General features: G+C 37.3%; 1 protein-coding gene and 1 pseudogene across 1 annotated transcript; one reads left to right on the forward strand and one right to left on the reverse strand.

The window, feature by feature from the left end:
* Positions 1-1450: 1450 nt before the first annotated feature.
* Positions 1451-4615, reverse strand: LOC104779080 (auxin response factor 13-like). Its single transcript, XM_087495818.1, has 13 exons — positions 4524-4615; positions 4111-4184; positions 3919-4037; positions 3688-3783; positions 3524-3580; positions 3297-3440; positions 3103-3187; positions 2939-3029; positions 2707-2871; positions 2456-2569; positions 2305-2377; positions 2050-2179; positions 1451-1956 (listed from the first exon to the last, which is right to left on the reverse strand). The coding sequence occupies exons 2-13, from the start codon at positions 4157-4159 to the stop codon at positions 1682-1684; spliced, it is 1398 nt and encodes a 465-aa protein (XP_087351944.1). The 5' UTR covers positions 4160-4184; positions 4524-4615; the 3' UTR covers positions 1451-1681.
* Positions 4616-7758: 3143 nt separating this feature from the next.
* On the forward strand, positions 7759-8685 carry LOC109130618 (uncharacterized; annotated as a pseudogene).
* Positions 8686-12482: the final 3797 nt, after the last annotated feature.

Genomic DNA, 12482 nt, shown 5'->3' on the forward strand with positions numbered 1-12482 from the left:
TCTCGAACACTATCTCTAATGGGTAAGGAGCATGACAGTGTGAAACAGCAATACCATATTTAATTTTAACAAGGTATAAAACAACGTCGATGAAACTAGATCACAACACCGACTGAGGGCACGCGAAGCCTTTCTTAACACCAATTTTACGGGCTACCGTTGTTATGTGGATGGCTCCTATACATGATGATGGTTTTGTACACTTTCTCATGATCCATCGCCGACCATGGGAGCTGTCAACCACCGGCGAAGTCTTTCTCCCCTCCATCTAGAAGTGGAAGCGTTTGTTTGGGCTATGAATGCATGATAAGTGTTGTTGCGGAAATTGGCACCCCCAATATACCGGTCTAAACCAATAAGAAAACCGTTCATCTAAACTGGGAATTCATCTCGAGCATGCATTCGGCCTTCTAGGAAAGGACTAACAAGACAGGAAGGCTCGGCCCAAGATCGAGTGACCGACTTCCTAAATCGCCTCTAGACCGATTTGGAGAGAAGAAGGAAGTTTCCTAATTTCAGTTCGAAAGATTAGGAAAGTAGACATAAATTGTAATCCACAGAAGCATAAAAGGGGAGATACACCGGTCTTTGTAAGACCATCCATCAATTAATACAAGAGCCCTAATTCTTCACTGTTATTGAGCAAACCCTAACTTGTTTTCCAAAAGATCTAAATCTTCTTTCGTTCTTCAGGTTTGATCGAGTTTCTTTGAAAGAATTCTTAAAGTGAATTTGTTTCTCCCATTAAACAAATTCAATGTGTAAAATCCAGTTTCTACCATAAGTCAAATAAATATTTTTCACTAATCTTTACAAATAAATCAACATTCTAACAATGATTTTGGTCCGAAACTCTGATCTTAGTTTTAAAAGGGTACTCCATATTTAATTTGACCCTTATAAAAAATTGTCGGTAGGTTCGTAAAAGCTGACCCTTTTTTTCAGTGATGAGTATTTTCTGAATGTTTATCGGTTTGTTTGAAGACTACAAAAGAAAGTGATGGAGACGATTTGTAGATATATTTGAGGAGAAGAGGAAAGCCATGAGATTAGAACAAAACACTTGGCAAAGATGAAATTTGGATTTAACCCTTAAAAAAAAAAAACATTTGGAAAACATTTGGCTCTAATATAATAGTAATGGTGGCATCGTTGCAGGTGATTCTTAACTATAAATTTCAAATCATCTATTTACTGGTTATAACTATTTAAATGCAAAGTGGGATTTTACATCGTTAATTTGGTCAATTTATCTCACTTATTTTTTTTTTCTTACCTCACCAATTTATTTTCACTTATATCTCATTTAGTATAAATGTCTTATCATATATTTATATTCCATAGTAATTCTTTACGAAATCAACAAAAACTTTTTCATTTCAGTAACAAAATACTGTTTTTTCAGTCAAAGTTTAAATAAAACCTTCTCTTCTAATTCTCGACTCTCTTATATTCTCAATCATCTAAAATTTCAAGTCATTTAAATTTTAGTTTATTCTTTGCCTTCTCTCACTCGGCATACTAAATTCCAAAACATTACAAAACCGAAAAAAAAAAAAAGATACCCAGTAATTGTTGGTGGTACACATCATAATATGTTAATTATTTGTTTTAACATTTGTAAGTACTTCATAAGATGTTGAAAATGTTGATTCAACTTGAGAGAATTTGTTTGCCGGCTTCATTTTTTTGAGGGTGTGGCCAGAAGATCAACTCCAAACAACATGCAACTAGTGGTTGCATCGGTAGTTATATTTTCTTGCACTGGTTGAACAATTTGGTCGTTAGCACAGTTCGGGTTGGGCATGGTTGGGACTCTGTAACTCATTAGTGAACCATAAGAAACCTTGGAATCATCAACTACGTCATGATCACAAAGCTGAGGAGCATTCTCTGGAGAACTCATGTTCGGTTGTCCAATTTTGTTGTCAGTCAAAACAATCGATGATGATGAACCTATATAGATAAAGATAGTTAGAATAAGAAATGTATTTGCATAAGAAAGCTTTAGCTTATGAAATAAATAAAGTTATAACAATGTGTCTTTACCCGTTTGACAAGGGCTTTTTTTCTGGAGCAAAGTTGACTGGAAATTATTTGATGAAGGTACTAAAGGTTCAATTTCCCACGCTGATACGTTATTTGGTTTTGGAAATGGTGATACCTCGTCCCATTGCACCTTCGAAACAAAACATAGTTAATTACTGATATGTTATTTTTTTTTTTTGGACAAACTGATATGTTATTTCTTACACACAAAATTGTATTTTAAACAAATATAGTTGAATTATGTAATATAAATACCTGTAGGCTTCTCCATTCTGAATTTTTCCAATGTGGGGACAAATCTTTTACACCAATAACAATCCCAGAGTATCTTTGATTGTGAAACAAAATGTGTTATATAGATAATGTGTTTTAGAAATGGAGAAAAAAAATTATGATTAAACGTTACCTTTTTTCAGAAAATTTCTCACCCTCAAACCGCATCATAAATCTCGACCCGAAATTAAACTTATTCTTCAATGCATCTTCAAATTTGTTATATCTAACAACAAATTGACTTGACCTGATATTATATCAAAAACCAAAATATAAACATACTTGTTGAAGAAACTAATTCACATTATTTCGATAGAATAATAATAAATGAAAAATCAAGTAATATTCATTAAAATAATAATTAAGTAGTATTTTGAAATATACCTTGGCTTGTAAACCACAATGAACATACAATTTGTATTGAATGCATTTACTACAGAAGCAATGACTCCATGTAGCATACATTGCGTTGATATTAGAGATGAAGGTATGTGGTCTATTTCGTACTTCGCTCGTCTAATGCCAACTAGCAGTTCTCCATTCTCTCTTCTAGAACGACAAAAAAGTAAATTCAAAGTCTAAAAACTAAAAGACATATAGTTAGAGGGAAATGTACCTAAGGATAATGAAATGGTCTCCAGCAACTAATTTTTTTGATGTTACAAACGCATTCCAACCAGTGGTGAATAGATGCCTCTGCGGTGTACCTGGATGCAAAAATAAGATCATTAGTTACTAATCAAATGGGCACTGATTTTTGATGAAGAAAATAGTCAATACCTCTGAAGGTATGTTTAAATTTCCATTGATTATCATGAAGATCTTTTAGGACAAGTTCTTGTGTAGGCACTGGTTGAGACATATCCTAAACCAAAATTTGAATACATATATATATATATATATATATAATTATATATATAATTAATGAAAGTTAAAATTCTAGTTAATGCGATAGAGAAGCGATGCAGAATTACCAGCGGTGGAAGACATTCAATGGCATGTTTTTTAGGAAGAGATAATACACCATGTGTGCTAGTGTCTGACGCCGTTAGGACTTTAGTAAAAGAACAAACCTTTGGCTTTCGACTACTATCATTAGTAATTGGGATTACAACTTCCTATTACAAATTCATAAAATTGGTTAGGACAAAATAAAATTACAATGATGTTTGACATTAAATATTAAAATTTCACAACTCACATTTGTATCCGGCATCAAAGAAATTTGAGCATAAACTTCATCTGTATTTTTTTCCACCTACAAAAAAAAAAAAAACAACAAATTATGTCTTTCTACAATGAAAATAAAATGTACAAATTAAAATAGTGTAGCTCATTTTATTCCCTTGAACTTAAAACACATACATTAAGCTGAATAGCAATTACACGACATAGAAACTTCGAAGGCAGATTAGTATTTGGCCTCATCTCATCGAACTCTTCTCTTGTTGATGTCTCAACCTGCAAATATTTCACAAACCATACAAAATACCAAAACAGAGGATTATATATATATATATATATATATATATATATATATATATATATATATATATATAGTGATATATTTATAGAGAGGGAGATAAAGTGACTCACAAGCTCAATATGCCCTTGAGGAAAGTAATAAACCTTTTCTGCGGGCTTTGGAAGATCACACAAAGGTCCAGCACATATATTCCACATTTGTTCATACATATAACTCTTGGTTCCATCAACTAATAAACAAAAAAATAAATAAATATTATCAAATAAATTATTCATAAAAAAAATTAAATAGAAATTTTTTACTTATGCTTAATAGCTCTGGTTGTGAATTCATATCTTCATTATTCTCCATTAGTTTTTATCCAAAGACCAATCTTCTGAAAATCATAAAGCAAGAAAATCATCATAAACATGTAAAGCGTATGGTTAGGGGAAAAATATATTTTGGAACGAAAATCTCCACCAAAAATATGATTTTGAATAAATTTTCTATCACATATGATATTGGGTAAATATTTTTAATTTAAGATTGAAAAAATCAGACGGATAACAAATTTATTGTTTATCTGTTTATATATAAATAATGAATGTTATCTATATGATAGCCTTTTCCCATAACAATTTATTTATATGATAGATAAAATAAATGAAAATTTGGAATTTCTAGACTACAAAATATCATGATAAATCATAAAAATACATAATTAGCATCATACAAATGTTTAATGAAATTGAAAGAGATTCCTAATATTGGTGAAAGCTACTTCTACAAACAAATACTCTTTTTTATTGATTTTTTTTGTGTGATGGATTTTGATTAGGACATACATGTATTTATAGGAAAATAAGACCTCATTAAAATTTAATTAGATTTCAACATTTTCAATATCATTTTTATTAGGTTACTATTTTTTTATAAAACACATTTGAATAAATTACGAACCTACTAAAAAAAATCCGTCAACAAACCTTAAAATTGACTATATTTGACCGAATAAAAAGGAAACTTCATAAATTTTCATTTCATTCAATTAACAAAAAAACAATGCTATAAAATAACCAAACACCTTAAGTGATATCATAAAAATATAATCATTCGACCTTAAAGGGCAAGGTGGACGGTAGGTTCTGGTTGTAATATTTCGGTATGGCATGATCCTTGGTTACTGGATCTCTAGCCTAGACCAGCTAATGGTGAGACTTCTACATCCTAATATGATGGTCACCATTTAATTAATCCAATTACGAAGGATTGGCATATGCCTATTCTTTAGGACTTTATGGATTCGGCAGATATTCTGCTCGTTCGGAGTATGGCGGTTAGCAAATCTCTTAAACCGGATAGTTTGATATGACATTATAACAAATCCGGGAAGTATTCAGTCAGATCGGGTTACCGGCTAGCGCAGAATTTAATCAGGGAAGTTGAATACAGGCCATCGTGCACAGAACTCCAGACACAAGCCTGGAAACTTGAAGTCCCTCCAAAAGTACAACATTTTTTTCTGGCAGATTGCGTCTGGTACTCTTCCTGTGATGACATCGCTCATCAGGGTGTCCAATGCGATGTCAAGTGTAAAAGATGTGGCTCTGCGGCAGAGACCATTAATCACGCTCTTATTGATTGCATTTGCTCGCGTAAAGTATGGGATTTGTCTCCGGTTCTGATACTTCCGGATGGCTTTCCCTATGGATCTGTGTATTCGAATTTAGGCTTTATTTACTGGCGGGCATCATCCAACTCCGGGTGTTCGGATATATGTTATAGGCTTCCATTGATTTTGTGGTAAATTTGGAAGGACAGAAATAAAAAAAAAATTCAGGGAAATGAGGCAGAGCCAATTGATATTATCAATCAGGAGACTGATGATAAACTACTGTGGGAGGAGGCGAAGTGCTTCTCTGCGAACCACCTAGATTCTCAGCCAATCTCGGAGGCACGGGAACTTTATTCTCGATGCTAGGTTGATGGTTCTTGGAAAGGTTCAAATCCTTTTGTGGGTCTGGGATGGGGATATTGTGATAGTGAAGATAGGACATTAATTTTGGGAGCAAGATGCCTACGATGCAGCCCTTCACCTCTTCATTCGGAGTTACAAGCTTTGATTTGGGTTGTGGAGTCTCTCCTAGCAAGTGGGTGATGACTGTCAGAACTTTGAGTCGGATTGCTCAGAGCTGATAGCGATGGTGCAGGCTCCAGACGATTGGCAAGCCTTCTCAAACTTTTTGGAGGATTTTCTCTCCCTCAGACTATCCTTTCCTTCCTTCAGTCTGACCTAGATTCCGAAGACGTCAAACGTGAGGGCAGATTGTCTAGCACGTTATTCAAAATCTTTAGTTTCTGACATTTCTTTTGTAAACTCTTATCCTCCAGTTTGGGCAATCAACCTTGGAGTTATTTTTTAATTTTATGTTTGGTTGAAAAAAAAATAATAAATAAAATCATTCGTAAAGTTATAAGAAAATACTGTTGACAATCCTCTCACTTTTTCAAAGGTAGAGTTTATCTACCTTAAGATTTAGGTTTTACCTTCACCATTATATGACATCTTTTTGGCTTAGTATGGTCTAAATTTTATCATGATTTACGTATAGACAACCATAATTTTTCTAAATGTGTAGTTATTGAACTAAAATTAATAAATTCATGCATGATTTAAATAGAGCACAATCTATTAATGATATAATATTTAAATATGATAATACTTTTTAAAACATTGTTATTTGTTAAATATTGGTACTGTTAAAACCATAGTTATTTGTTAAAGGAACACAATATATTTGTTCAATATAAATTTTTGGAAAACAAGTATTTAAATATTATATCATAAATATATTGTGCTCTTTTTGAATCATGCATGAAAAAACCTAATAATTAAATATTAGTATCATAGCATCATACAATAGTATATCATTTTAGTATTTAAATTTCATAATACAAATAACTAATATTATAAAACAAGTATTTTAAATATTATAAAATGTATTATAAATTTTTAAATATTAGTTATTTGTATTATAAAACAAGTATTTATGATATAATATTTAAATATTAGTATTAAATTTCGAAAACGAGAAAAGAAGAGGTTTTGCATTAATGATTTAATTTTCATATTAAAAAAACTACAAGAAAATATATATATGTTTCCACCGACCAACTCTGAGCAATTTTCAAGTCGTCGGAATTTTTGATAAAGTAATAGTCATCCGAAAAATAATCAAAAAAATCGAGAAGGGTATGAGAAATTTTTCGGAAAGGATGATATGCGGTGTTGGATCTTTTAACCTTCTTTTTATATTCTTTTGAGTCTGTTATCGAGTATTTGTTCGTCTTTTGTGTCTTTCAATTCTTGTTTTGAGTCATGAGAAGGGTTTAGAAAGTGACATTGGAATTGAAGGCTTTTGGACTAGTTCGAGGCAAAGAAAGCACAGTTCTGCAGACAAACGAGAAAGATCGATTGGTCCCTCCATAAGATCGATCGATCGATCCCATTGCAAAGTGACCGATGTCAAAAAGCCAAACCAAAGGGACTGGTCCCTTCCACTAATCGGCCGGTCTCTACCTAAGACGTTGAAAAAACATTTCTTGAGTCTGAAGGACCGATCGGTCTATACTAAGGACCGACCAGTCCACCCTTATGACAAGCCAAATCAATTTTATTTAACCTCCTTCAATCTTTTCTCCTTTCCCTTGATGTTATATAATGAATATATGCAAGAATCTTGTTTAATACTACTTGGGGAATGCGATTTCTATGTCTAATTGCTGGATTGGACTTAGTTTTGCTATGAGAAATTTTCACTAGTTTGGAAAAACTAAGGGAGAACAAATTTTAGAGATATTATTGGAAATTAGATGCTTCCATTGACATTTATTCTTTATTGTTATGATCATTTGTTGCAAATTGAGTTTGAAGACTAATAAAACCAACGTTTCATGGCTTTTAGGAGATGGGGAAGAAGAGAGTACCTCCACCAAGTGCACCTCCACTAAAGAAGAATCCTTATGACAAGGATCCTAATAGCAAGCCAATCAATGGAAAGTGGGACGTTTATGATACTAAACTATTGGCAGCTATACAACCTGTCGAGCTTTTACCTACTTGTTTTGGTCAACAATTCGCGTTGGAGCACCTCGAGATCGAGGAGGATGCAATCTCTCTATTTGAGAATATAGAAGATTGAGAAGGAGTTCTTAGCCACATGTCGTCTTGCATACAATAATCCTAAGGAACCCCTTGCAAGTGAAGGCACACTCACTTTCTTCCGTAACAAGAAACACTGGTCTTGGACTCGTCTAGATTTGTGACGTTTACGGGTTCTCAAAGGAAGAAGATGTCTCATTTCTGCACTTTAAGTCAGCGGATACCCATGCCTTTTTGGGGGTTGATTGGTAATGGACCTTATACATCAGGTCACTGGACTAAGGAACCTTGTTTTGTGTTGTGTTGTGAAAATGAGATATATGAGGAGACTACCATTGTAGCGGAGGAGCATGCCCCTCAACCTTATATGCTTCTTCCTCATGATCCAGAGCAATACTGCCTTCCACTAGTTCCAGCGCCGGAGGATATGTCCAATCATCTATAATGGATCATAGCTTCTCAGAAGATAAACAACTCTATGATGCAAAGGATGTTGAGAGCCATGATGCGGATCAGACCATGTGCTTGTGTTTCTGGTTCCACTATGCAGGAGGATGATAGTACTAAGGATGATGAAGATTCTGCAAACATAGAGCATGAGGTTCAGACCAAGACTCAGGAGGATACTGCTATCCCGAGCGATGTGGCATAACCATAGTCCCCTGCTCATTTTGTAGAAGGCCGTCTTAGACAAAAAATGAGGGAGCCAGGACAGACCTAGAACTTCAGTGAGAGCCCACCTCACCACTTATGAACTCAATAACATCTTCTATTTCCCTTGTTATATACTTATATACCATTTTTTTCTTCTTTATTTTACTTTCTTTGAGTGTATCTGACACTTTTCTTGGAATTGTTTTCACACCGGGTCGGGGAGGTTTTTTACATATCTAATGATGCAGTTTGTTCTTTCTTATTTTGCATTTTGATGTTTTCTTGAGTCAGTTAGTTTGTTTTATCGAGTCAAAACTGTCTGTTTTATCGAGTCAAAACTGTGTCTATTTTATCGAGTCAAAATTATGTATGAGAACTATCAGCTTTTCTTAAAGAATTGCACCATGCTTGATTCATTGTCTTCAGAACATTTAGCATTGTTTAAGGATGTGTAACGCCCGTGAACCAAAACGGTGCATTTTGGGGGAGGGTGTCGATCGACACCATGGTGGTATCGGTCGACACCACTTGTTTCTGGTTCGACCAGATTGATTCAATTGTCGATTTTGATCGGTTTTTTTAAGGAAAACCATAGAACCGGATTATTTAAGTGGCAAGTCGACCTAGGTCGTGGAGATTTTTTGTTTTGGCCGCTTAACAGAGAGAAAAAGAGAGAAAACAGTTTCTGGGAAGCTTGCTCGGAGTGTGGATTCATTCATTGTTGGTCAGAATCTTCCTGCAAAGAGGTGAGTGCATGACCATGGCTAATCTAAGCCTTTGATTTCCTTGTTCTTGCTTGTTTGTTGTTGTTTTGTGTGTTTTCTTGCTGGGGATTGGTTGCTACACGTTTCAAGGATGTTTTCGGCTTAGGTTTTGAGTATTTTACGATTTGGAGGAGGTTGGGAGCGAGATTCGACTCTCGGCTTTGCAGCGGATCGCGGTTGTAGGTGGAGTGTCAATCGACACCACTTGGTGTCGGTCAACACCACTTGGTGTCGGTCAACACCACTTGGTGTCGGTCGACACCAGCAAAACGGAATCGATCGACACTGTGGGGTAGTGTTGGTCGACACCAATGTCAGTGTCGGTCGACACCAATGTCAGTGTCGGTCGACACTTAGCTGGTGTCGGTCGACACTTGGCTGGTGTCGGTCGACACTTGGCTGGTGTCAGTCGACACCTCCCTTCCAGCAAGATGATGTTTGTTTTCCTGGTTTGTATGTTTTGTTTGTTGTTTATTTGGAACTTTGGAATCACTGTTGCTTGTGTGTATAGCCCAGTAGATGGGAAGATTGCCTCACTGAGTGTTTATCAAATACTCATGCATCTCAATTTGTGTTTGTGGTGCAGGTAAAGGCAAAGTGTGATCGTGGAATCAAGGCGATGAAGAGGAGGATGTTCTAGGGACTCGATTGGATGTTGTCTGGCATTGTTAGGTTCCTAGATTTGGGTCTTTAGAACTTGTTAGGTTGCTGGTTCTTTGTTTCTTGTTGTTTGATATTGGGATGGTTATGTTTTGGATATTAGTTATTTATTATCATTGGATATTTATTGGATATTGGTATTTGTTATTCCGCTGTTGGTTGTGATTGTGGTTAGGTGGCTAGTGGGTATGGGACCACTAGTTGTAGTTTATTTATTATTATCATTTACTATTATTATTATTATATATTATTTTTAAAAAAATGGGTCGGTCGTTTCAGTTTGGTATCAGAGCCCTTACGGTTCTAGGTTTGGGTTTACTAGGTTTTTTTTGTGATGTTTGGGATTGCATGTCTTGATTGATTATGTGAGTTAGTCAATTGTGTGTGTCATGGAGTACTAGAACATCCTTTTCGAGCTTATAGTGTGATTCCACAGTGAGTTTATGTTTCTGTGTTATGATAATTGTGTGCTTAGCCTTCTGTTCATATGGTAGTGCAGATGGTTAGAGAGGATGATGTTGCTGGTCGTGGTCATGGACGCGGACGTGGTCGTGGTAGGGGCAGGACTCCGGTGGTTAGTGAAACTGCAGACCAGCAGCCGGTGATGTTAGGGCCCCAGGTGTGGGAGTCCCAGTGGGTGGAGTCCCGGGTGTCAACCTTGCGGGTTTGCTGACACAATTGTTAGTGCGGTTACCGGCTGTGATACCGGCTCAGGCACCAGTTGTACCACCAGTGGCGGCAGAGGTGCAGCAGCCAGTGGCTGCGGATGTAGGAGTTCATTCACGTTATGTCAGCATGCTGAGAGAGATGAGGCATATTGGTATCGAGCGGCTCTCGGGAGGTATTAATCCTACTGTTGCGGATGCGTGGAGGACGAGTGTGGAACGTTACTTCCATACTCTGAGATGTCCTGAGGAGTTTTGGGTGGAAATTGGGGTCCACCATATGACTGGTGATGCTCAGTTTTGGTGGAGTGTTGTGGCTACTAGGAGAGTGCAAAGGGAGATGTCTTGGGCTGACTTCATCCTTGAGTTCAACCGCAAGTATTTCCCTTGAGAGGCACTAGATAGATTGGAGGTGCAGTTCCTTCAGCTGGCTCAGGGGACTCGGTTAGTGCGGGAGCTTGACTTGGAGTTCAGTCGACTTCTGAGGTATGGGGGTCGGGATATGGAGTTTGAGGAGGCTCAAATCAGGAGGTTTATGAGGGCCCTACATGATGATTTCAGGGTTCACTATAGAGGGCGGAGTTATGCTACGCGTGCAAAGCTGGTTGAGACTGCAGCAGGGATCGAGGAGGATATCCGGGCACAGTCAGTGGCGGCTAACCCAGCAGTTCAGCCTAGTAAGGCTCAGCATAAGGGAGGTTCTAGCAAGGGCGGCAAGCCTGCGCAAGGAACCAAGAGCAGATGGGAGGCTACGCAGAGGCCGGGTGGTCCGAGTTGCTTCGGGTGTGGGGGCAAGGATCACAAGATTGCTAGTTGTCCCAAGAAGAGTGCTCCTATGACAACAACTCGTGTATGCTATCATTTCAGGGAGCTAGGGCACATCAGGCCCTTGTGTCCTAGATTGCAGCCGGTAGCAGTGGCAGTGTTGTAGAGACTCGTGGAACCAGTATCGGGGCGATCACAGGTATAATTCTGGTACTCTGTCTTTATGAATTCTTAGTAAGTTCAGATTTTATGTTATCCTGTGATAAAGTGTCAGGTTCTCAACATATGAGTTTTGTGTAGGGACCTTGTTGGTGGACGGGTTTAAGTCCCATGTTATGTTTGATTCTGGAGCTACTCATAGTTTCATTACCCAAGAGTGTGCAGAGAGTGCGGGTATCATGGGGGATCCCGGAGAGCATGCGGGTTTGGTCAGAGTTCCTGGAGGCAAGTTTCTGAGAGTCATAGGTCGAGTGAGGGGTATCGATATTCAGATCGCGGGAGAGTCTTGGCCTACGGATTTGCTTATCAGCCCAATGGAGTTGTATGACGTTATCTTGGGGATGAACTGTTTTCATCGGCATATGGTTCATCTGGAATGTCATCGGGGTAGAGTGGAGTTTAAGCGCTCAGGAGGGAAGTTGGTTTTTCAGGGGATTATACCGACTTTGGGGAGTCTTGTGATCTCGGCCATTCAGGCTGGGAAGATGATCGAGAAGGGCTGTGAGGCTTATTTGGTAATTATATCTATGCCAGAGTCAGTGGGTAAGTCTACGGTTAGCAGTATTCAGGTTGTGAAGGAGTTTGAGGATGTGTTCCAGTCATTGCATGGATTACCACCATCTTGGTCTGATCTTTTTACGATTGAATTGGAACCAGGGACGACACCGTTATCCAAGGCTCCTTACAGGATGGCTCCAGCAGAGATGGCAGAGCTAAAGAAGCAGCTAGAAGATTTGTTGGACAAGGGATTCATCCATCCTAGTGTATCACCGTGGGGAACGCCGGTGTTATTCGATAAGAAG

The sequence above is a fragment of the Camelina sativa genome, chromosome 3 (genome assembly GCF_030686135.1).
Source record: "Camelina sativa cultivar CO46 ecotype springtype chromosome 3, ASM3068613v1".
In the NCBI taxonomy this organism is placed as follows: domain Eukaryota; kingdom Viridiplantae; phylum Streptophyta; class Magnoliopsida; order Brassicales; family Brassicaceae; genus Camelina; species Camelina sativa.